The 26,066-nt window shown below is 28.9% G+C and overlaps 1 protein-coding gene across 2 annotated transcripts in view; it reads right to left on the bottom strand.

The window, feature by feature from the left end:
- Positions 1 to 26,066, bottom strand: part of LOC107172986 (protein O-mannosyl-transferase Tmtc1-like) — a 306,219-nt gene that overhangs the window by 119,794 nt on the left and 160,359 nt on the right. For both annotated transcript variants that reach the window (XM_089225406.1, XM_089225407.1), the window contains one exon: positions 3,900 to 4,014. In XM_089225406.1, coding sequence (XP_089081532.1) covers positions 3,900 to 4,014 — 115 coding nt within the window. The remainder of the gene's footprint in view (positions 1 to 3,899; positions 4,015 to 26,066) is intronic.

Here is a 26,066-nt window from a genome sequence, read left to right as displayed (position 1 = left end):
AAGTCCGCTGGGACATTTCGATGGCCTTAAATTGTATCCACGAGTGTTGGTAGCGTTTTTGTATTAATACCGCAAATAAAATGGATTTTTTCCCAATTTTTATACAATTATTGCATTTGCTTTTTTCTCTCATTTCTTTTTTTTTTTTTTTAATCGTATTATTATATTTTCGATGTTTAACGCAGACAAATTTATTGATTTATCGTCCGAAAAATGCCAACCAATGACCGAAAACAAAATTATAATTTAACGACTTTTTATATTTATATTTTTTATTTTAATGTGAATTTTATGTTTGCCAATGCGCTGCATCGGAGTGCGTGTTACACGAAATATCATTTCATTTTTTAAATTAATTAACTTATATCATATGTTTTGCCATAAATATAAAAGGTATATATTAATACAATTATACTTATATTATACACACCGCGTTATTATTTCCTCAAATACCATTTAAATAAACATATTTTTGAACAAATGTATTTAAATTTACATTTAATTTATCAGAAAGATATCATTTGTACCTATACACACATCGTATTCAGTTATAATGAAGTAAATAAAGAAATATGTAAATAATTAATTTATAAGGCATAAAACTCCTAAATTTATGGTGACAAATCTTAAATTAATATTTAGTTTGATGGATACTGCAGAATTTATAATTCGTAGTTTGTAATTTGCAGCTTATAATTTCATTTAACACTTAAAATAATTGCTCTTTTAACAACTTAATGTTAATGAATTTACTTTGGAGTTCGATAAATAATTTAATTAGTAAATAATATATTTTTCTTAATTATTTGAACACACCAAATTTATTGTTCATACGTACTTATAAAAATATATTAGTATGAGAGTATGACCGCTATATTGTTTATTTCTATGAAATAAATTAATATCGATAATATTCTCATATTTATTAAAAATGTACACAAAAATGGTCTTTTTCCTAACCACTCTTCAAATAGATGTCGTAATTCTTTTAGTAAATAATATTATAAGATATTGGAAGTTCAATCTGTTTATTTGAATGGACTGTTATTGTAACTTATAACAATGACATTTTAAAAGTTTGGTTTCATGCTAGTATTGCAAATGCATATTTCTGTTCCAACGAAAAGTTATTTTATCAATAAATATAAGTTACAATTGAAGTATTGGAACATTTTCGATAATATATTATATAATTTAATAAAATATATGATTCCACTAAATTTAAGATTTTGAACGTGGTTTATCAAAATACGCATACACTCAAGTCAGAAATTGTGATTGTAATCGAAGAATTGTTGAAAATAATAATTGTTTATTTAATGTTTACTCAGAGACAAATGTGTACAAAACTAAGCATTTTTTTCTTTTATTAAAGGATTGAGAACTTTTAAAGATTTTATTCATAACAAAGTAGAGGACAATAAAATACTTACATTGCATATTCAAATATGGAATTTAGGTAAATCGCTTCTATATTATTATAGACCCGGGTCTTCAAACTTTTTTATTCAAAGGCTATATAGAATATCAGAATCTTTTAGAGGGTCAAACATAATATATTTATTTTATTTTATAAATATACATATATATTTTTAGTATACATATATTTGAAGTTTAAAGATGTAAATTATTACACGACCATTTTTTCAAAAATCGTGTGTTTAAATAGTTTCTCTGATTCATCTGCAGCCTACATGCACATGACCTTGTAAAATGATTTTGATTCTACGAATAATTGGCGAAGAAAAATAGGTCCCAACCGCTATCGTAGAAATTCGTAATTTATTTTATTGCCATAGACCTGAATAGTTTGACGGCTCTTAGATGATATTAGCTCGAGTTCAATCCACGGTGGTGTGTATGAAATGTTATATTTCGGTCAAAAATATAGTGATTTTAGCGCATACTAGAGTATTCATTTTTAACTGGAAGTTTAATATAAGGAAAGGTAAGGTAGTTTATATATCTATTAATTTTTTTTAACATTTTTATAACTATTAGCTATTGTCATTTTCCAATGACTACCAGATAGGTAGCCGGTATATATAATATATTTTGTGATAATAACAATTAAAAAATAAAAAAGTTGAAAACTACAATAGATGTTTTAAGTTAAGCACCTAAGCGGTTGTGGCACCTATAGCAGAATAAAAAGTCTTGGATAAAATAAAGTGGGAATCTCTGCAGAAATAGCTCGTACACGCAAAAGTGGTAAAATACGAGTACAAGTATACAACAATATTTAGGTATATGAACCTTTAACGGTGAGCCGTAGATACGTGTACATAAATACAGTAAATACAATGATTATTACGTGTTTCGCGACAATGGAAACGACTGAAAGCGACAAACTGGAGGAAGGTGCGGGAAGAGATTGTTTGTGTATAAGAATAGATCAGGATGGTTTTTCAAGAATGCGCTAAAGGGATGTACAGCCGCAGATAAGTTTTAATAAAGAGAAAGTGCCATAAATGTTATTCGCACACGCTAAGACGTTTTAGTCCTATTCGTTTTGACATTTTCGCAATCATAACAGCCCCGGGAAATGGTTTGGCCCACGACATTATATTATTACTATTATTATTATTATTATATACGATGCCATAATATACACGTTTCCTAGTCACACAATATAATATTGTATATTCCGCAGTTGTCTGTCTAACGATTTTCGACGAACGACGGCATAATTTATGGTATTATATAATACGGCTACGGCGTGGGTCCAAAGTCAGAGACAATAAATTATAACGACACTTTTAGTATGTTCGTATCCGTTAAAAAAAAAAAAAAAAAAAAAATGTGTTGAATATATCGATCGGTCGCGTGCACAAAATTTTAAAACTGATCGAATGAGCTGATATATATAATACTCTAGACTATAATATATCTGCAATAGTTCTGTTTACAAATACTTTTATAGATATGAAAATCCATTGATATTTTTCGGGTTTTGGTTAACAACCACACAATCGGTATTTGATTTTCGTTCAGCTACAAAATCTCATTTAGATAATAATAATAACGTGCATCGGGTTAAAGTATCTAAATAAAACTTTATCGTTTGTAAAAAAATTGTTTCTTAAACTCGGGAATACAAATTCATTGAACACTATTATAATTATTTAATCAGGCAAAAACGGATTACGTCTACGTGAGTCAAATTTCAACTAGTTGCTCGAATTTGGTCTAATAGTTACGTCAAAACTATTCATAATAACGATATAAAGTTACTGAAATAATCAATTTAGACTTTATAGCTTTACCCAAACCCTAGAATATAAACGTGCCTATGGTTTAGTCGACGACCCGTATTTAAGCAGCAAGTGTTACAATAATAATATTTTAGTAGTTTCGAAAATTGGCATTATATACTTCATGAAGATTATGACACGAATATTATTACTATTATTTATTATCTATAGCGTATTCAAGACTTTTGATTTTACTATTTTTCGACGCATGATCAACTGGATTCGTTAACTAAGTTTTTGTGTAGGTATATTGGTTCATGTTAGCTTTTTAAAGGCTTTTATAATGCAACAGAAATGTTATTAATATATCGAACAGAGAGAAGAGAGCTCTTCATTACAACCACCGAAAGTTTATTTTTATATGAATATGTACAAATTTTACATGTTTTTCATACAATATACTTCAAACAACACTTGACCGTTTATTATAATATGAACCAATACATTTTTTAGTTTTCTCAATAAAAATGTTAAATACTTACACGCATATACATACAAACATACACAAATACAGACACACTTATACATACAGGTATGTCAGTAAATTGGGGTACGCGTTTGGGTGCTGTCCAAGTCGTTATATTTTAGGGTGACTAACGATATAATATACTACAAAACAATATTTATTACTATTTTTGTACTTACAAATTGTAATGTACGTCCGCCATGTTCGGTCGATATCGTAATGCCGTCCTCAGTGCAGTTTCCGCCTCATCCAGTCGACTCTGACTACTCAGTATTGAGCCCAAATTTCCATAGGCTAAAAAAAAATACGAAAATCAACAAATCATAATTATGCAGTGATAATAACATTAATTATAACAATATATATATATATATATATATAAAGTCTAAATACAGAGAAATGTGAGCAGGTAAAATACGTTATATATAATACATTTAAAATATGAAAATATTTTTTAAAAATTCAAGTGTTCAAAGAAATTTTGACGATTAAACATAATGATTAATTATAATAAAGTGCGATAACTGAATCATATGCATTATTATAGTTCTAAAACTTGAAAGTTTGGCACGCAAGAAGGAAGAGCCAAATTCGTTGCACTTTGCAGCTTGGAACGACATAATTTCGGGATGATAATACTGATTTTACCATGAAAAATAATCATTTCTATTAACAACACACTTTATGATGGATACCTTTGATCAATGTTTTAATATGGTGACTGTTTAATATCATCACGTAGGTACCCATAAAAATATCCAATCAAAAAATACCGATATCAAAATCTGATAAGTTTTGTTGTTTTATTTGTGTTTAAATATAATGTAAACTACTATTTTCCTATTACTGTATAGCTACAGTCCACCATAATATTATGTTTATGCTGGTTTTCCATAATTTAATTGGAAAATAATTCACTACAATTATTGGGGTATAATGTACAATGTACCTTCGCATTATGGACAGTTAATATTCAATTCGAATTCATTCAATAGCTCCTAAATAGTTTGGTTAATTAAAACAAAATGATCCGTCTTTGCAAATCTGATTGTAATTATAGAGACTTTATTTTAATAGTCTTCCATCTAAACCTACACACTTTACGTTCTTCATTTTTTTTTTTTTATCGAATACCTAGCAAAGTAATAACTAACATTTACAATATATCGATATGACTTTTATTAAACCACACAAGTAGATGAGTTCGTGGAATTTTCAGGCAATGCAGTTATAAGAAAATATTAACCATTTAAATACTGTTAAGATGTTTTGACATAAAAAAAACACATTGGGAACGAAAACGGCTAATTTAAGGTCACAAAAAACTTTTTTTACATTATGAAACCGCATAACATGAATACAAAAAAAAAACGGAGTAAAGTGACTGTTTTTGTTTTGTTTCACATAATAATATAAGAGCGCACAAAACCTACGCACGAGTATATAAATATTATTATAGCACACCTGAAATAACTTCTAGTTGATTTATATTGTTTGTTTTGAGTTAAATAATATATTATATCACAACGACGCGTTATTATTATAATTTTTTTGAATAGATTTACTTTGTTTATATAGATGGTACCTTATACTGCCTTTTTCTTCTTAACGATAATGTTCAAATGTTATTACGTGTTTATAAGTAGGTATTTATTGTAGTCAGCTTTCGTCTGAAAAATCTAACCAGCTTAAAATATGTTATGGTAATATAGATCAGTTGTTTACAACCTGTTGTGGCAAATTAACTCATACGTATAGGAAATTTCATTGAAGCAATGAAGCCACGGGTCTCCGTGGAGATACTAGAGAATATGTTTATAGTGGGCTAGTTATATTCTTGAAGAATAAATACAAATAAATAAGTAAATAAATAAAATAGGTCTTCGGCGTTATTGTTGTATAATGTATGCTTATGATATTTTAAATAATAATACATGTATCGATTTTCCAGCAATTTTACATTTTATTGGATTTAGAAACCCTTTTAAGATTATATAATATATATTATTATAATTTTGATTTGCTCTATATACAAAAAACCGAAACAAATTGTGGGAATAATTTCTCTCTTTCAAGAGCTTTTATTTTTTTTAAATCACATCTTGTTGTTTTTTGTTTTATCTCGACAAAGCTGAAAAATTATTATTTTATATTCATATTCATACAAATGTAATTAATTTTTAATTTTTGTTTCTTTGTTAATTTTAATTGTATTATTATCATCATGCATGTTAGTTTCTTTTGGTCCATGATTATATATTTTACTTAAATGTTAAGGGTCGGATGATTAGCATAAATAAATAAATACCTAAATAATTGTGTGTATTTTATTGCGATATGTCGCTCACAAAAGCTCAATTCATCATAATATGTTGGTATTATAATGTGTAATTACTTATAATGTAAGAACTAATGTTTTCAATATTTATAAGTTATAATATATCAAATTCTCATTGATTATTTTGTTTTCTTATTATTATTTTCTAAATCCCAAGTCAAAAATAAAATATTCTTTTTATATTGTGATATAATCTCAAATGTTCGAAGATAAGCATAGGTTGAGAAACAAAAACATATGAATATGGAAATTATAAAAGTATAGATCTATACATGTTTGTTTCATCATAAACAATACGAAATAGTCGTCAACCATTCTCATTTTGAATTGTTCACCAAACCATTCACGAGGAATTTACGTGCATGTTCCGACGAACGGATGGAAATATATTATTAAGACAAACAGAAATTCGTTTAAAAATCTATCGTATAAGATAGCAGGTGGTACTTGGTGGCATGATAGAATTGGCCAAACAAATTGCTTGATTGTATTATCAAAGTTTGTTTTTGCCGTCCATCGTCGATAAAAACGAGAAAGAAAAATGAAGAAAAAATGAAAATGAAAAACTCTCACATCTAAGCGTGTATATATATAGGATATATTCTTTGTCACGGTCGTGTTCACTCTGCGCATTTTGACGAGTGAAACTTTTTTCCGATGTAAGAAAGGACTGGTAATTTGTTTTTATTTGACGCTAAATTTTTTTTTCAGTCCTCCGTCACGCAAAACTTTAACGCCAAATAAAACTAGAGGGCACGTAACAAGGACGACAAGAGTAAAACGCGACGAAGATGCACAAAAGTTCATATTTAAGTCCCGGAAAATCTGAATTATATTTGAAAAGTTTATTCCACCTTTTGCCGGATCTTTTTAATATGAGCACCGCGTGGCCCCTGTGGGCATTGCAACTTTTAACTGTGGTTAAAGGGGAGGATGATGTATTTATCAGAAATTCAATTTTGACGCAGAACACGCATGTCCGGTCCTGCACGTGGACTAACATTGTGAAACAACTCCAGAAAATATTTTAATAATATAGTAAATCGAATTCGACAACTAATCCTTGAGTATCATTATATTAACTATAAAAAAATAAATAAATAATAATAATAAATTCATAATTTCTAATGCTCTCGACTAATTTGGTAACTCCATTAGTCATGTCATAAATGTCGCTAAAAACAAACGCTTGCTTCCACCCTTTTTCGTGGAATTCAAACCCAAACCAATAACAAAGAAGTTTTAAGTCAGACATCAATGTTATTTGATACTAAAGTTAAAGTTGAATTACCTTACAGGACTAAAAGTGATCTTTCTCAGTCTAAAAACTATATGACCTACGTTCATACCACAACATAATGCCACCATCCCTCTCGCTACGTAAAATTTGGGAGAGGTCACTCCTCAGACATTTACACCAAAGAAAAAAACAGCTCAGTCATGTGTGCCCTTTGCGTGGTCCACTACACCTAAAAATACAAAGGATGTCCAAAATATAAAGCATTACTAAAACATCGAAAATTTACTTAGGTACTCAATTCATTCCACTTATGATCACATTTTTTCAGAAATTATTTTTTGAAAATTTCTCACTAATTAATCACCTCATTTCCCTCTTTACAGCCGTACTGAACAATCAATCGATTCCATGGTTCATTTCTAAAATAGAAATTTTAAAAGACTGCTGTCGTTTTAATAATAATAGTTTGATAACCACTAGATAAAGCAATATTTATTTTAAATATTAAGACTTTCATTGACGTCATACCTAGGTTATATTTTTTGAATTATTATGTTATTTTCTGAAAATATGTGACAAGAACGTCAGAAAACTGGAATTCACGTCTGAAGAAAAATATACAACAAATGAGTACTATATAATACGTTCATGCCTGTGAATGTATATCCACTACATAATAATACAAGATGAATAAAAAAAAAATTCTACCTACTATAATATACGTCTAGAAGAAAAAAATCGAGATGTTGGAAACCGAGTCATTTTCTGGGACGAAACCCTCCCCGGGGAGTCGTACATGTTTTTGACAGGTCCAGCTCATGTTGATAACCCGACTTTACGCTTGTTTTTTTTCTCTTCTGTGGCCTCAATCGGTCCACGTTATGCGCATCAATCATCGATACACCTACCATGAGCTTACACTGCCACACCCAGTTGCATCGCTTCTCCTATCTACCTACCACACTCCCTCTCACTCTCTCTTTAAACTAAATACTGAACGTTTTCGTCTTCATTGTTTAGCGTGTTATCGGGACACTCGAATACAGATATATTATTATCAAAACGGAATAAACAAAAAGACTTACGTTACAAATCGTTTATCAAATATCAAGTATGAGTAGTATGTCGTTATTATATAATATATATAGACCTAGGTATTATAGCAAAATATTCAGACGTTCTGATTTTAAAAATAAAAATACTATACAATTATTGAAAATATTAAAATATACATCATAATAATGTAGAGGACCTTTTTCCAGTTAAAAAAATTGTTAATTCATCAAAGTTATTAACATCTATGAACTGCATTACTAAAATACTAAACCAACTTTTTTTATTTGTAAGTAGAATTTTTTTTCTTTTTTTATTATTAATTAAGGCATTCCTAGCTTTGTAAGTAGAACTAACAATTATAAATATGACAAATATGTACCTACTAAATTATAAGTATTATAGTGATTGATAGTTTTTGAAATATATAAAATTTATAAGTTATCTCAATAACGATTTAGAATTACAATTTTTAAATAAATAAGAAATAAAAACATTACTTTAAACGAGGCAACTGATTATAACACCCAAAGATTGATAAACAATATTTATCTATCTGTTTATATTACTATTATTAATAAATTTATGTTATTTTTTCATTTTATAGCAGTCCTTTAAGTGTTAGAAAGAATTACGAGCCATACGTGATAACGAGATGACGTGGTTCTACGAATAATATATATATATAATATATATTTAAAAAATATCGTGACCTAACGAGGGCCAGGAAAAAGTTTATACTGTACAAATACAATCATTGAACGCAGTGCTACTGTGTATATAATATAAATATTGGAACGTGATAATATATAAAAATAATGTTATGTGAAGGGAAGCATCGCACCGGGTTTTGTTAATTTGTGATGATTCCGGTTTTAAAGGATCCATTATACCTAATAATAAATAAACGCGCAACATAATATATTATAAATTATAATAAATAAAAACGTGCTTTACATATTATACAAAGAAGATTTTTCTATCTGTTTTTTTTCGCCATCCAAATAAATTTAAAGCCGAGGAAAACAAACGGTGGCGTAAGTTACTTGAAAAACAGCAGCAGAGATCCGTCGACAAAGATTGTTAAATATGTTTACATTGAAAACCGTTAAAAACCGTTTTATTTTAATACGGTTTAAAGAGCTTAAAAATAAAGATTTATAACAACGACGAATATAATATATATATATGTATATATGTATATATATATATATATACATTATACATAATATATATTGTATACTTGTATACAGTGTTAATACTTTATTCAGACGTTACGCGTGCAACACAACACAACATATCGTGTTATTTATTTGTTTGTCCGTCGTGTGTGTTCACAATATAGAAAATATATACTTAAGTCTTTTAAAATAACGATTTTCATATAACAAAACTGCGATTAAAGTGTCACAAAAACGTTGCACAGCACTGTACGCGATTGTTACAGAGTGTATGTATGTATAAACGAAATTCAAACATTTTCAAAGTTATCGAAACTAGTTTAAAGATTACGAAACGTAAGAGCAAACGTATGTTATATTTATTATTATGTAGATATACGTATCTACTAAAAGTGCGCGCGCAAACACACATATTATATATTTATCGTTGCGTTTCACCAATCTCACTTATTTTTTCATTTAAAAATACATTTATTATACGAATTCTGATTTTTGAAATTTTTTAATATACTTACGCGAAAACCATGTTTTCAATTTTTAAAATTTTATCTAGGTACAGCATACAGTTAGTGAAAGAAACTTCTGATTTTGAAACGAGAACTCTCTTAACAGCTATAAATTATTTAGTGAATATATTTATTATTTTTATTTTTAAAAAGCTAATTCAAAATTTAAACATGTAGTTTTTCAGTTATTAAAACGACTGTATTAAGGATATAATATTAGTCCCTATAAAAATAGTCTCACAAAAATATAAGTAATATATTAAATCGAATATAGTTAGTATTATTATTATACTTGGGCTATATTTATAAATATTAACTAGATATAATAGCCGTTATATTATCTTCCAAAGTCTGATAACATGCACCAATAATTATAATTGGTACTCAAAGAAGAATAACTAAAAAACTACTATGGTTAGAATTTTGAATTAGGTATTTCAGAATTTTTTGAAAAAATATCCGCTAAATAATATACAGTAAAAAAGGAAGGTTTTCAATTAAAAAAACAGTGTTTATATCTCTACAGGTCACTCCTTAAGTAGCACAAACGACTTCAAAACTTAGATAATTTGGCTTTTGAATATGGAAAAAAAATGGAGTCACTATCTGTAGGTAAATTGTATTATATGATAATTTCATAAAATGCAGCGTCCATCCTGCCGCAATAGACAAGCGTTGTTAATTTCTCGGTTTGAGTTGAAATTATGTGCAACGCGTATAGGGCCAAATTAATGTAAAAAAAAATAACACACACTCATATATATATATGCATATCATAACAAATGGCCGAAAGGTACATCGTAATTAATCGAGAGTTCGGATGGAGTAGCGGCAATGGAGGTGCACAAGTAGCGAATACAAAGGCGAACGCGCGTGCGGGTCGAAGGCAATTAAATATCCATGTAAAACGCGTAACTTTACGCAGCCCAGGATTTAAGTGCAAGAGAGGAAGTAGTTTTACAAAGAGTGATGGATTTTATTGCTACAAACCCTGACACACACACACACACACACACACATACACACGTGCGCACACGCAATTGTGAAACCACTCACTATTATATACACATACGTATTGCACATAGACTGATATATATATATATATATATAATAAACGTATGTATATGAATTGTCCGTCGGTTTAAAAACGAGCAAGCCGCAGGGGCGATTTAATACACGTATACGTAATCTGTACTCACGCGGGAAGCAAGTCGCAGCCAGCCGCCACTAATTTTCATCTCCGGTCGATATAATAACAATATAGCCTACTAACGGTTTGTGCGCAGCCAAATGCATGCAAGACTTCGGCAGCTGCCATTTTATAATAATAACAATAATAATATTATATCCACACACGCGCGCGCACACACATCACATGCATACACGTTATGTCTGATCTAAAATGGAACGAATTTAAGGAATTATAGTTGCAGGCGTTCAGTGGTCAGTACGGAGTTGTGTTTAAATTAAATTATTCTACTACATTCCCGGTTGAAACATATACGTGTAATCTCTTGTGTAGGTAAATGGAGACATTCTGTATTAGACACCTACCCTTTATTTTTTGTTGTTGTGCATCACCACACGGGAGCTGTACTATTAGATACCTACCTCACACGCCGGGTTTTACCCATACCTTAAGTTTGTATATTTTTTTAGACACCTGTATTAAAGAAGCTATAAGGTTTGATTATACGAAATAGCGGTTACATTTCAAATATTAAAACTTTATAATGACATACAGCAGAGAGCTGTAAAACTTGTAAAATTAAAAAAATTAAATAACTTTATACGTAATTATCCTGTTTTATAATATTGTCAGCGATTATATGATTTTTTGTAGCATTTAAACACGTTTTAGTATTTAAAATACTTATTATATAAATATAACTTATTATGTATTACAGTGAAACCTCTAAATACCGGACACTCTCGGTCACTTAAATGTCGTCCGCTATTTGGAGGTGTCCGCTATTAAGAGGGGAAATACAGTGAGTACACATTTCACCGTTCCCAAAATTCCGTCCGTTATTTGGAGGTGTCCACTATTGAGAGGTGTCCGTTAAAGGAGGTTTCACTGTACATAACAAAATTGATTAGTAAGTGATAATTAAAGATTGAATGCGTTGATAAAACTATATTCAATTCATAAAAAAATTTCTGAAATGGAAAAAGAAAAATAATAATTCTACTATAAAAATACTGTGACATGGTCGTTCGTCCGACCAGTTAAATATAAGATATCCAATGAGAGCGATAGTGCTCTATAGATATAATTACCGTAGCTGGGGTATGGTAGATATCAGAATCTTAAATATATTTAAAACAACTAAGATTCTATTTCAGTTATAATTTAGCTTTAGCGTGTTAATAATAATATTATACTTACAAACAAGCACTGTAGTGACAATGTATCATAGTTCTACGGAATTTAGCGTAGATAGTCTATTGTAGTCTTAGGTGCACAGTGAAATAACTTACTTAAACATTAATTATGTGTCTTGTCCATAGCCCTTACAATTTCATGTATGCGTGTTTTAATACTATTGTATAGTTCAACAGTTAATATTATATACATATTATATACAAAGATATCATGTAACATATTATATACAATTGTTATTGTTATAATACGGTATGGAATGTATTTAAAAATAAATGCATTAACGGGCCGGTGTTTGATGGAGGATAAAAAAATAAAGAATTTACAATGTATATGATAAAAACAATAAGTGAATTTGGAAATAACATTAAGGGATACAGAAAAAATGGATGACGTCATTGAAAGGGGCGCATTCTTCCAGAGACACTTCTTCAAAAGAAAAATAAATGTATACAAAATATCGCAATATTATATTTTGATACTAAAATCCAAATAGAGAGTTATAATTTCTTAGTAATAAACAAAAAATAACATCCGAAAATTCGGTTGTCAAATAAGTACTGTTTTAAACATCATATAGTACTATAATATGGTTATTATGCGCAGCCCATCACACGATTTCGTGGTATATAATATTATCATTGGAGTTCAATGACATAGCCACATGCAATTTTTTAACGATGGTAACATCTGACATATACGACGATCGCTTCCAACGTACACTATTAAACACACACAATAACACTGTAATATAACACTTTATTAATGTTTTTATGACAGTGTCACATTGACATCATCAAACGATCACCCCCCCCCCCTCCGATGGACCAACATATACGTATATTATATTATCACTTAACCGAGTTTCTTTTTTTCTAAAACTTGCCGACTACACCGACTTAAAACTAAATTTTGTTACACACTACATATAAGTTAACTTCACCTAGTTTTAATATTAATAATTCTTAAGTTTATACAAAATTATACATAATACATCGCATCACTCGTAGCACATTATATTATTATTATTATGTTTGTATAAATATAATCACGTTTCACCGTTATAATAATAATAATATCATCAAATAGGTAATCTCAAAATCGCGTTACATTAATTCTACGTGTATCCACATCACTGTATTTCATTAATATATTTACATAGAATTTATAACACGGGTAAATAATATTTGAAGTGTATAATATATAAGTGTATATATTATATAGGGTGCGTTTGAGATTATTTCCACGAGGTTTCTCCATATACCACGCGTACGCGTACCTATAATATTATACTAATATAGATAGAGTGACAGGGGAAGATTTTTTAGTCTCGTTTCCACCATCCCCTTCACACGTTTCCCGTCATCATTATAACCACGCACACACACACATACACGGCCTTCATAATATTTTCAGCTATAACCATAAATCCCCGTGGAAACGACATCGATGTGCCTGCAGCTGCGGCCGCGATGGATCGAATACACGAGTTTAAATTATTATATCAACTGACGGTCTAAACTATATACTCATCGCTTATAATCGTTGATTAAATTGTATATATATATATATATATTCTATAGAGATGAAAATATAATATGGACACTTGTCTCGTATACCGTATAACACGGGGAGAGCAGAGCTAATGTCTTTAATAATTAATATAACCACTGTATGACGATGAAAAGTATACCTACATAATATTTATAATATAAAAGGAATACCGGTTCCCTCTAAGGTAGGGAAACCAAGGTAGGTACCCAAATATTACTTAATATTATTATGTACACGCGCATTGAGAGCGCGCGGTCGTTTTTTTCGGGTGGAAATATCGGTCGGCGATATTATGACGTGTCAGGTGGGGATAATATTCACGTTCGGTGTATGAGTTATTATATCGGTCGGGCTGAAGCGCGTGTTTTTGTCACGTTTGTTTTAACAATCGCAGTTGTGTTATTACGGTGCTACGACGGCGACGTTAATCTATCGCCTTCGCCATCACTACGTATAATACAGTGCACAGGGTGTTTAGAAAATAGAAATTATTTCTAAATAGTTGCTCAAACGTTCATCACGTTTTAGAACATTTTCCACGTACCTATAGTGCGCATATTATGCATGATGCACTGTATAGTCAAATATTGAATAGTGCAAACGCGAATGCAACATGTATGAACGAGAATAAAATTAATAATAATAATATAATAAAACTGCCTTCAACATCTTATCTAGTATTCTAGTATTTATAAGTACCTATAAACTTTCATTATAATTTGTACATCGTTACCACTAGGACATATTTAGATAATTAAAACCCTTAAAAATATCAACCATTTTTGCAACTGGTTTTATAAAAACAAAAATAATTATACAATTACACGCGAATAAAATTATAATATATTATACGTATTCAGTTCGGCGCAATGTGATATTCAAAGTGAATAATTAATGTAGTATCTAAAAAAAAAAGTTATTATATAAATATGTTGGACGTATTAGAACATTTTTTTTTAAATTTGTTCATTGTATCTATCTGTGTATGATGTTCTTAAAATTTAAAAAAGTTTACAAAGCCACAAAGGTATTCTACAACAAAAAAAGATGATAGCAACAACTCGTTTATAATTTTCAAACATATTTATGATATTTCCAGGTCGAAGATAAAATAATCACCCTCTATTCACATTACACAATACTTCTATTATTTATAACGCTAAATTATCAAACCTAAAATTTATTTTTAAATGATTGATTGGGCACGTCCATAGCGTATTTATAACTACACTATATTGGTGTACAATGTGTATTATATTCTAATATATAATATTATGTAAGGCGATGAGCAACTGAGGTGGTACATTTTATCGCAAGACCTGTGACGGGACAACAGTAAGCACACATTCATACACACACAAACACGTCATATTCCCCCAAAAATTAACGTCCATGATTAATTATTATATACGTAGTCATTGTTTGTATGTTTATAATGTGCAGTATGAATGCTCCCATTGGGTCGTTTCCTGAACGATTACGCTTAATCATTATCGCGATGTATCTACTGCGCAAAAGTAGAAAATGATGTTGTTGTGATAGAAATATTACACACAGTAAGTCGCGTTCACCGGTTTTCTTTGAGAAAAATCATTAGTCGTATAATACCTGCACAACTACTCAAAAATTCAAATTGAAATAGTATAATAAGTAATAACGTTTAACTCCTACGCCGGTCCTCCACGAAATCAGTTTTTAAAGTCGACATTATAAAGATAAAAGACTATTCCGAAATACTTCATTTAAATTTAAATTGACTTTTTTTATATTAAAGACAGGCAGACATATATATCTACCTAACAGTCTCCTTTCTTTTATTTTTCGTGTATAAAAGATTAAGTTAGTGTAGTAATCACTAATTTATTATTATTATTGATTTTCCCATAAAAAAAAAAAATCTTGATTAAATAACCAAACAATTATTATATTCAATCATGTCTAATAAGTACCTAAATTATTGTTTTAATTGTAAAAAAATTAATAATCAATTTAAGACGCTGCAGGTTTAACGCCTTAATTTCTGTTGTTTAGAAATTGTGTTATATTTATTTATTTTATCATCCCGTATTCTGATTACATAATATACTTTTAATAAAATAAAATTTGTAAAAAAAATGTGAGACGACAACTACTGTAATAATACACAACCAAAAGCCAATCCTTAACTTACTGGTATACATCAAGCACTTCATGAATCCTAAAAAGACTTTCTAATAAATAGACAATGTATTAAAAATTAAATGATACATTAGGAGGAACCAAGGCAGTTGCTTTTTTTTTACGATTGACGCTGTACTAGATTGTAAGGACAAGAATTTCAAAATCTAAAACGAGGATAAAAAATTTGCTCACGAACCATTACCTCCGGCGAGTCTTTCGACTGACGTAATCACGTAAGTACCGGTTTTGACGTTAAGGATCCCTTTTTTGTACGACTTGCTTGGTTATGAATGTAGCACAAAAAAATGCAAAATGATCAAACCCCTCAAAAAAATAAAAATAATGCATCAACTCAAATAGGTTTGATCATATAAATCCGAGACGGCGTTAATCTTCTGATGGCTCAACAAAGACCAAATAAAAACAAGGGCTCTTGCGGCAGCGGTGAATTATTCATTCTCACCAAACACGGATAATATTCAAATGCAAATGGCTTTGGGGCATCGGCAAACACCTCTCACCAGTACTTTACTCGGTAGCCGAAAATCAGATTTTCGAAAAGGTCAGTTTTCTCCTAAAATAATTCAACAACCATACCATACCATAATATTTACATGATTTACATCTGCGCATTAAAATGCCCTTTGATCTGCAAAAACTTCTATTCATCTTATATAATATCATTATTTTATTTTGTAAAATTATAATTCCTACTATTTTAATAGGTGTATATATCAAATGATCGTATATCAATTTAAATTCACAATAATACTAATAAAATCGTTTTGGCCTTATACCCACCGTACGCGTTTACGGAGTATCTATACAATATATTGTTATTGGGTCAACGATTCAATAAAAAATATATATTTTAATACCATATAATATCTGATAAGCCATCAATATAACGGTGATAAAAAAAAAATTTTTTAAATACCACCATAGATTTATTTTCGGTTTATTGGAATGACAAATCCAATTGTTCCTGATCCCAATTTTAGCATTATAGTAGAACAAAAGAGTAAATCAAACAGAAAAAAAATATCGTACACATTATTATCATTATTACTATATCAAGCTAAACGTCCATAACAATATCAAACATTTAATACATGTTATATGTGTATTACTATATAGGTATATTTAATAACAATGACGGTAAAATTTCACTGAAAGAATTAAAATAAAATAAAATAACTATTATAATTATTTTCATCGTTATTATTGGTTTACCACGGTAAATAATATTCAAGATTTTCACGATGATCAAAATTTTGTTTTCAGATGTCAAAAAGTTTTATTATGTATTAAGATTAAAATACGTGAATTTTGTTAAATTAATTTAAACGAACACTTAGTAACTATTACTACATATAGTACATATTATTATATTGTTATTATTATAATGCATGCTATATATTTTATGGTAATATACGTGATGGGCATTCTAAAACTATTTATTAATTTAATAGATATGGCAGGTGTACACGATATTACGAAATATAATTCACTTCGAACGCATTTGAATTGAAAATTCAAAACTTTTGCAATAAAATTATTCGTAACTGTGTTGTTTTAACGTGCCATCGAAAACTGTCCTCGTCTGATAGTTTCTGTAATTGGATTTATGTTTTGGGATTTATATCCCGATTAGCGTTTTTATACTCAATCGAAAACACGTAACATGCATAATATTATGATTTATATCATAATATGAATGCTCCCCAGTGCGTATTAAATACAATAACTAATCGAAATTGCCATCATATCACGATATTGGATCACAGCTATAAAATATAAATACATACAATAACATTAAATAGGAGCCGCCCGACAATGACGTTGCAATAATAATCTATAATTGTACATCAAAGAGGGACTTTAATACATATTACATATATTGTGGCACGGCGTCCTGGATAGGCAATTTAGCTACAGTAGTGCCATACCTAGTGCGTTTTTTTCCGGCGTATCATTGGGTATTATACTGTAGTTGGTATTATTATAGACATCATTAGACCTCAATCACTGATTGAATATAGTTGAAAATCCAAAACAAAAAATAAATGATTTCAAACCATTTTCAAAAAAACCAAAACTTTAAAAACCAACGTTGGTCTCGTGTCCTGTAATTTCAAAATTAATATTAAATCGATTTTATCAAATAATAAATCATTAAAAGTGGCTAGTAAAGTATTCGCGCAAACCCAATTTTTGTCATTCGACAAAATCACGGTGCATAATAAAAAAATATGTGATTCTGGGTATTTAAATCTATAATATGCTACGCAATATTTTATAATGTTATTATACAACTAGTAGTGACCTTGCCGGAATGCTGTATAGTAATCCATATTATTTTATATCATATATGATAATAATACTGCATTATCACTTTGACTATCACGAGGCCACCGGCGGTCATTTGTTATTTACAAATTGTACACCTTTGCGCCCGCCGGCGGCCACATTTGATCGTTATTACAACTACGCCACATGACCGCCGGCAGCCATAACTGAATATAGTTTTACATTATCGAATTATCCATAGTGCTACAATAATGTGCCAAAAAGAGCGCCGTGGCGTAACAGGAATCATTACACGTTTTATTGATATACTAAAAATATTTATTTTTTTAATACATACCATAATTATAATATACACATTTGGAATGACACTGGAAAATATACTTGGCGTACTGGTGGTATGTCATGTGACCGCCGGCAGCCACTAGGTTGTTAATATTTAAAGAGAATATTTTATTTTGCAGGTCTAATCGAAATCATCGTACACGTGTAATACAATAACAAATAATAATAATAATAATAATGAAATATTGAACATGTGTACGTGACCATAAACTTTGAATGTGGAAAAAAAGCCATCCAGCCAATTGGCATTTACGCGTGCCGTTAAAAATTATTCATGGTTCGGTGGCTTAGTCTGTGACGAACATTTCAGTACCTAGTAAATTATATTATTAAAAAAAAATGGTAGCTAGTTGAACTTGTAATGAGATAGGTACAATGTGTTTCTGAAGTCGCATATTATTAAATTATTTTATCGACTTATTTTTATTTATTTTTTTTTAATTTGATTTTTCTCGACGGTTAATATCTATAGGGAAAAAAGTTTCTGTTATAATGAAACCAAACATTTAAAAGAGCAAAACTAATGCTTCATTTTTTGTACAGAGCGTTATATAAAATCACAAGTTTCTCAATTATATTATTTTGTTAGTCAGATTTTTAATATTGACGTCGGAATACAGAAAATTCAGATCGAGTAAGAATTTCAAGAATTTTTTAATATTTCTAAAAACGTATTATCATAGTAGTATATTATATCCTAAATTGAAATCTTTAATTATTTATACATTACCAGAAAAATATTAGTTAGTTTTTTCATTCTGTAAAATTTAAATTTTAGATATTTGTTTTTGTTGATTGATTAATTGAAAAAAATAAAACACAAAAAATGTATACAGAATAACTATAATCACTATACTAAATTGAACCAACAAAGATCCGAACGTATCTTTCGTATTCATCCGTACGATGAATTTTCGATGAATTTTAGATTAATTCAATTTAATAGCTCATAATATTATACCTGAAATTAATTGCTATTAAGATTATTTCTCAAATTATTGTTTATAATATTTGTATAATTGGAATAAAATCACTAATTCAGGTTTAATTAAAAAATATTAAACTAACAAATCATTGTTTTAATATTTTAAATTAAAAAAAAAATTGTAATATTATAATATTAAATTGTACTGTATTTTATATTGAATCTAATTCACTAAATATTTACAAGTCTCGATATATTGATAAAATGATAACATAATTTTACATTTAGTTTTTTTTGCAAAAAATGTATTTAAAACATAAAAAATATTGTTTAATATCATTGAAAGTTTTCATATCTTATAAATTTAAAACATTATAGTTACATCACAGGATGCTGTCACATAAAAATAACATAGTAAATCGTAAAAAAATAACTAGTTTGACTAAAACTATTTCGGTTATTTGTAAAGGTCAGAGAATTTTACAAAAACAAGCTATTATAAACTATACGCGTAATAGTGTTAAAAAATAAGAATATTCTGATATTTTCATTTGTTGCTGAAACATAAGGGTTGATTATATATGACTTACAGAACTTATACATATTATACACATTTGTGCTTTTTTTTTATTATCTGCACAATAAACGGCTTGTATATGCGGTACATATTATATTGAATTCGAACACAAAGTCATGAGGATAACTAGAATTCTAAACATTGCAGCTTCAGTAGGTATATAATGTGTATACACACACACATTTATATATATATATATACGTGCGCACGACAAAAACGAAAAAGGCCATCAACGTTTTATGTTTTTATTCCAGCGGCAGCGGCGCAAAGCCGTATACCGGGCGGACGGCGGCGGCGGAGTGCTTACAACAAATTTCGTAATATGCCGTCGAAGAGCGATAAGCGTGGGGAAGTGTATAACGGCGAGCGGTGGTCTTGTTCTGGCCTAGACGTGGTGACAGAAATTTACGACTGCGGCGAAATTGGTAAAAAGAGAGGGAAAAAATAGAGAGAAAAGTGGGCAAAAAATAGTATGTGTGGAAATCGTTCTGCTACCGCCGACGCAGTTTATATACATACACGCACGCACGCACGCCGACACGACTATTATGTAAATTACCTCATACATACTAATCCTCACACGGTCGACAATTTATAGGATCGGGGCGGCGTTATTAAATTTCCTATATGGCGATGGCCTGCGCGAAAACGCGTCCACGCGAGAATTATACGCGCGCGACGGAAAATAACGCGTAATATACGACCACTGCAGGAAGATTGTTTTTTTTTTTTTTTTGGTTCATAGAAAACAACCCTCACGGTGAAAAAAACACAATAAATAAGTAAAACGTTGTTGCAAAGCCAGTGTCGTGTCTATATTTAAATACAGGATATAAACCTAGAGGTTATTGTGATTATTATATAAAATGTATATATAAATATATTCTTTATATGTACATATGACGACGGCATGACCATATTATAATACGCATTGTTTAAGTGTGAATAATATATTGTATATTATTATGCATTACGATTATACGGTAAACATAAAATAAAGATTTTGACATGATAATATTATTACTTGTGTAATTTGTTTAATGTTAATATGTTATGGTCATAAATGATGCAAGAAAAATTTGTGCGTCACATACAGTGCCCAAACATTGTAAAAAAATTATATATTTTTTAATTATAATTGTAAAATCCTGTTAAATTCTTTATACGACCAGGCACACCAAAATTATATTTCATAAGATAATATTATACTTTGCCACTTGTCTTGTAATGTGGATTGTTTATTTTTATCAAACTATCGGAAGTTATCGAACACTCCAAGAGGGTAGTTGTACGATATGCTTGCCTGAAATAGTTAAATTTAAACCAGTTATAGTTACGCCAAAAACTTTGCCACACATATACGTATTCCTAACCAACCATACCCTTCCTCACAGTTAAAAATCTGCCAAAAATAACAGCTCAATGACTTATCGCCTATGTCGTTATATCTAATCCATAATAAATCTTATTAAAATGTTTATACTGGTAAATTATTGTTTTTATAAAAACGTTTATTTATTAGTATCATTAAGAATAGATAAAATATTAGTTTATGTTTTAGATCTGTAACGGTGTCACACATCGGTAATCCATAATACATAGTTATATCAGATGTAAAATATCTAATGTCACGTGATGATTTTAACCAAAGTTTTAGTTGAATAAATTATCTAAACGGTAATAAGAATGTAAATCATCGCACACATATGACACGTAAATCCAATAACTCTAAATAAGCGTCACAGAGACGTAAGAAATATTCAATATTCTTACGAGCAACCTGTAAAATTTCAGGGCTTTGCACTACTTAATTCGGGTTTCCGGTTTCTTGTGTTATATGCTAATGGATTTGGGTGTTTGTACATAACCGTTATTATCCGGATTAATACAGGTTAACATGGGTGTTAAGTATAGCTAGTACAATGAAAATTTAATTTGATAACTACGAATAAAGGTACCAAATTTCGTGAAAGAATATTCCTTAGAATACAATTTAATTTCATAAAATATTACCAAATCAATGAATAGAACTAATTTTTACTATCCGAACTTTTGTGAGTATCAGAACTCTGTGTGGTTCCAGTCAGTTCGGATAATAGAAGTTCTACTGTATGTGAGAAGGTTTGGAAAATTTACGCATTTCATAATACATGTGAATTGATTGCGTTATGTAAGTATATGAAACCGTTTGAAGTGTATATTTTATGTGAGTGTACATTTGTAGCTTCACAATTTAGTTCACTGCAGACACGACCTTTGTCGATGTTCTGACAAATATAGTAAGTAAGTAAACATATGTTTAGGAATGATTGTTGATCACGTATGCTCTAAAATAAACTATATACTGCACTATGTCAAACATAATATGATTTATCGATAGTAAATAAAAACGTACATGTATTAGTAAATCATAACATATGATGGGTATGATCTATAATCATTATTATTATTTAAATTTGTTTGTTTTCCATTCAAATGACAATACTAACTACTACGCAACATACGTCTCGAATTATTTTCGTTGACCACTAAATATGCGGGAAAGAGCTGTTATAGTTAAATTTATTTGTGAAAGTTGGTTACCTATCCAATTGAGTTTCAATGAAATAAATAATAATACTAAGTACTACACTATACAGTGCAAGCGAATCCACTGTATCTAGAAAAGACTCAATTTTGGCACCAGCACAATTACAAATTAAGTAGGTATTTGGACTAAAGCGGAGATGTATAACTAGGCATATATACAATAAATGAATCTGGGATCTGGTCGACATTAACATCACCAAAATGGAAACAATAAATTTACCGTGTCAATCTACCAGTGTCTATCCATAGTAATCATCGAGAGACGAACCAGTCGTAATATAATTTTATGATATAAATTATAATTATATAAGAGTGAATAATAATTCATGAAACATATTATACACAATGGCAACTCATATTTTTCATTTTATTAATTTCTTTATTCAAATCCTACATTTTGGAATTTTTAAGTGTAAATACTATAGTGCCATATTATTTTAAATGCAAAAGTCTTTTACATAATTTAAGACTTAAAGATTTTCACTATACTTGTGTACACTTATTAAGTGGAATACAAATTCTAAGAATTTGAAAATAAGTATAATTAAAAATCAGAATTTGAATAAGTAAATAATTTAAGCAATAAGGGAGGTGGCTGTTTTTAGTGAATATCCATATACCATGTGTTCACTAATTTAGAGAACACTGAATTTCTCGGCCGGATTATGTTGTAATAAATCGAATTTTTTTTACAAGCTAGTGGCATATAAATATAAATTTTCAGATAAATTTCAAATTTTTAACTCTGACGGTATGTGCATGCGCAAAGCAACTTGTTTTTTAAAAATAAAAACTGGTATTTTTGATATCAAATTCTGATAGACTGATTTTTTTAAAGTTATTTTAACTATGGCTCTAAAACAAAAATTTAATGAATGACAGCCATTCGAATCTCAATAAATAATGTATTTTTACAATTCATTATAAATTGCATAAAACCTTTTATAATTATTTATTATTGATTACTTTTTGAATATTTTTATTTATACAGTTGTAATCAATTTTAATTAAATAATTTTATATCCATATTGTGTTAATCTAATTTATTACACGTATAAAAAAAAAAAAAATACGTAAAAATATTCAAAAAGTAACCAATAATAAATAAATGGTTTTATGCATTTTTAATGAATTGTAAAAATGTATTATTTATTAAAATTTGAATGGCTCTCATTCAATCAATTTTGGATTTAGAGCCATACATGGTTAATTGGTCAAAATGACTTAAAATTCAGCCTATCCGAATTTTATATAAAAAATACCAGTTTTTATTTTAAAAAAACAGGTTGCTTTGCGCATGCACATACCGTCAGAGTTAAAAATTTGAAATTTATCTGAAAATTTATATTTATATACCACTAGCTTTTAAAAAAATTCGATTTATTCCAACATAATCCAGCCGAGAAATTCAGTTTTCCCTAAATTTCACCAACACATGGTATATACTGTCTATACTATTATAAACATAAATTATTGATCGTGCACGCACCCGTAATTCATGTCTTCAGCATTTAAAAATCCAACGATTTTAAAACCCTCCTATTCAAATAGTTCGTAATTTTTCTGCCAAAAAAAATTTTTGGAAGGAACAATGATACTGTATATTTACATTAACCATTTAACGGACCGTTCGAAAGCTTAAATAGCATACTATATAAAACAGCCTTTAGGTACTTATGAAAAAATACTTAAATTGAATGCTCATTTTTTTCAAAACAATACTATTGTGGTTTTTAGTGGAAAGTGTGAGAATTAATGGTCTCTTACATTTTGAAATGTATTTGCAGAATACATGATCAGCTTGACTGTTTACACTAAATAAATCTAGTAAAAATTAGAGTTTATTTTTGTTCGAAATGGTGGTAGTTGGATTAAGTGGATTATTATCCTGTTTTACAGTGTGATTGCCGTTCGAATGATATTAGTGTTTCGGTGACGAAAATTATGTACCACTTTAATATTTAAAATCCGACAAGGTTATAAAATATAATGCCATTGAGACAACGTCGTATAATTAACATACGTATAGATAATGTAGATATTATAATATATATAACTGTGACATTTGCACAGTAAGTACCTGCTGTAGTTAATTAAACTATTGAATAGCATTTTAAAATATTTTATTTGACACGATGACACTAAAGGTAGAAATTTAGAATGGAATAAGTAGACAAGATATTAACTATTAAATTATTTAAATTGTTAAAGAATAATAAATTTTATTGACAACTCTTACATAATCTCTGAGTAAAAGATCATTTATATAAAAATTAATTCATTTATATCAATACCTAAGTTATAATGATGGATTTTTATAAAATATGTATACGAAAAAAAAAAGTAGTTAAATAAATATGTCTTAAGTAACTAAACGATATGTGTACAAATATGTTATATTAATGTATATTTGATTTTTTTCGTCGAGAACCATAACGATATTTTCAAATAAATATGACAATGAATATGGACTGTTCGGATTTTACAACACATATAACTAAGTAAGCAAATAACGATATTGTGTAGAAACTATGTACCTACTAGTAACAATGTAAATAAAATATATCTTATGCAAGTATACACTGCACAACAATTAACTATTTACTTATAATGTTAACGAATTTTATCATTCTGTGTAATTTATATACCATTAAATTTGTCCAGTGGTGTATTATTTGGTATTAAACAAATTTACAAAGGTCGCCTACCTAATGAGAATCAGTTGAGCACGATATTGTTAAATTAAATAATATTTTTTTAGGGAACACTTAATGGAATTTAATGTACGTTCAATTATACGCACGTAATTATTATTTTACTTAAACGATAATATCTAATTGTAAGTTTGAGTGTATAGCCAACTAATGTATTTTTACAAAATGAATACATAGCATAATACAATTAATTTGTAAGAATAATCCAATTCGAGTAAAATGTCGTGTTTATTTGAAAACTTATATATTTAGTTTAAAGTAAAAATGTTCATAATAAAATACAACGATCTATTTCTTTTTTTAATCATTATACTATTAGATGTTACATAATATATAAATAATGTAGAGTAATGTGAGTATGTGAGTAATGTGAGTATGTATAATTTATAATTTTATAATTAATTAAAAGCTTTAATTTTATAAACTGAATATTAAAATAATTTCAAGTCTCTACTACAAGGATGGTGCCATTAA

This window comes from Diuraphis noxia, unplaced genomic scaffold, assembly GCF_037042655.1.
Source record: "Diuraphis noxia isolate RWA-SAM2 unplaced genomic scaffold, SU_Dnox_SAM2 contig0004, whole genome shotgun sequence".
Classification (NCBI taxonomy): domain Eukaryota; kingdom Metazoa; phylum Arthropoda; class Insecta; order Hemiptera; family Aphididae; genus Diuraphis; species Diuraphis noxia.
The sequence above is the reverse complement of the archived record's forward strand: the minus strand, read 5'-3'. Positions and strand labels throughout refer to the sequence as shown.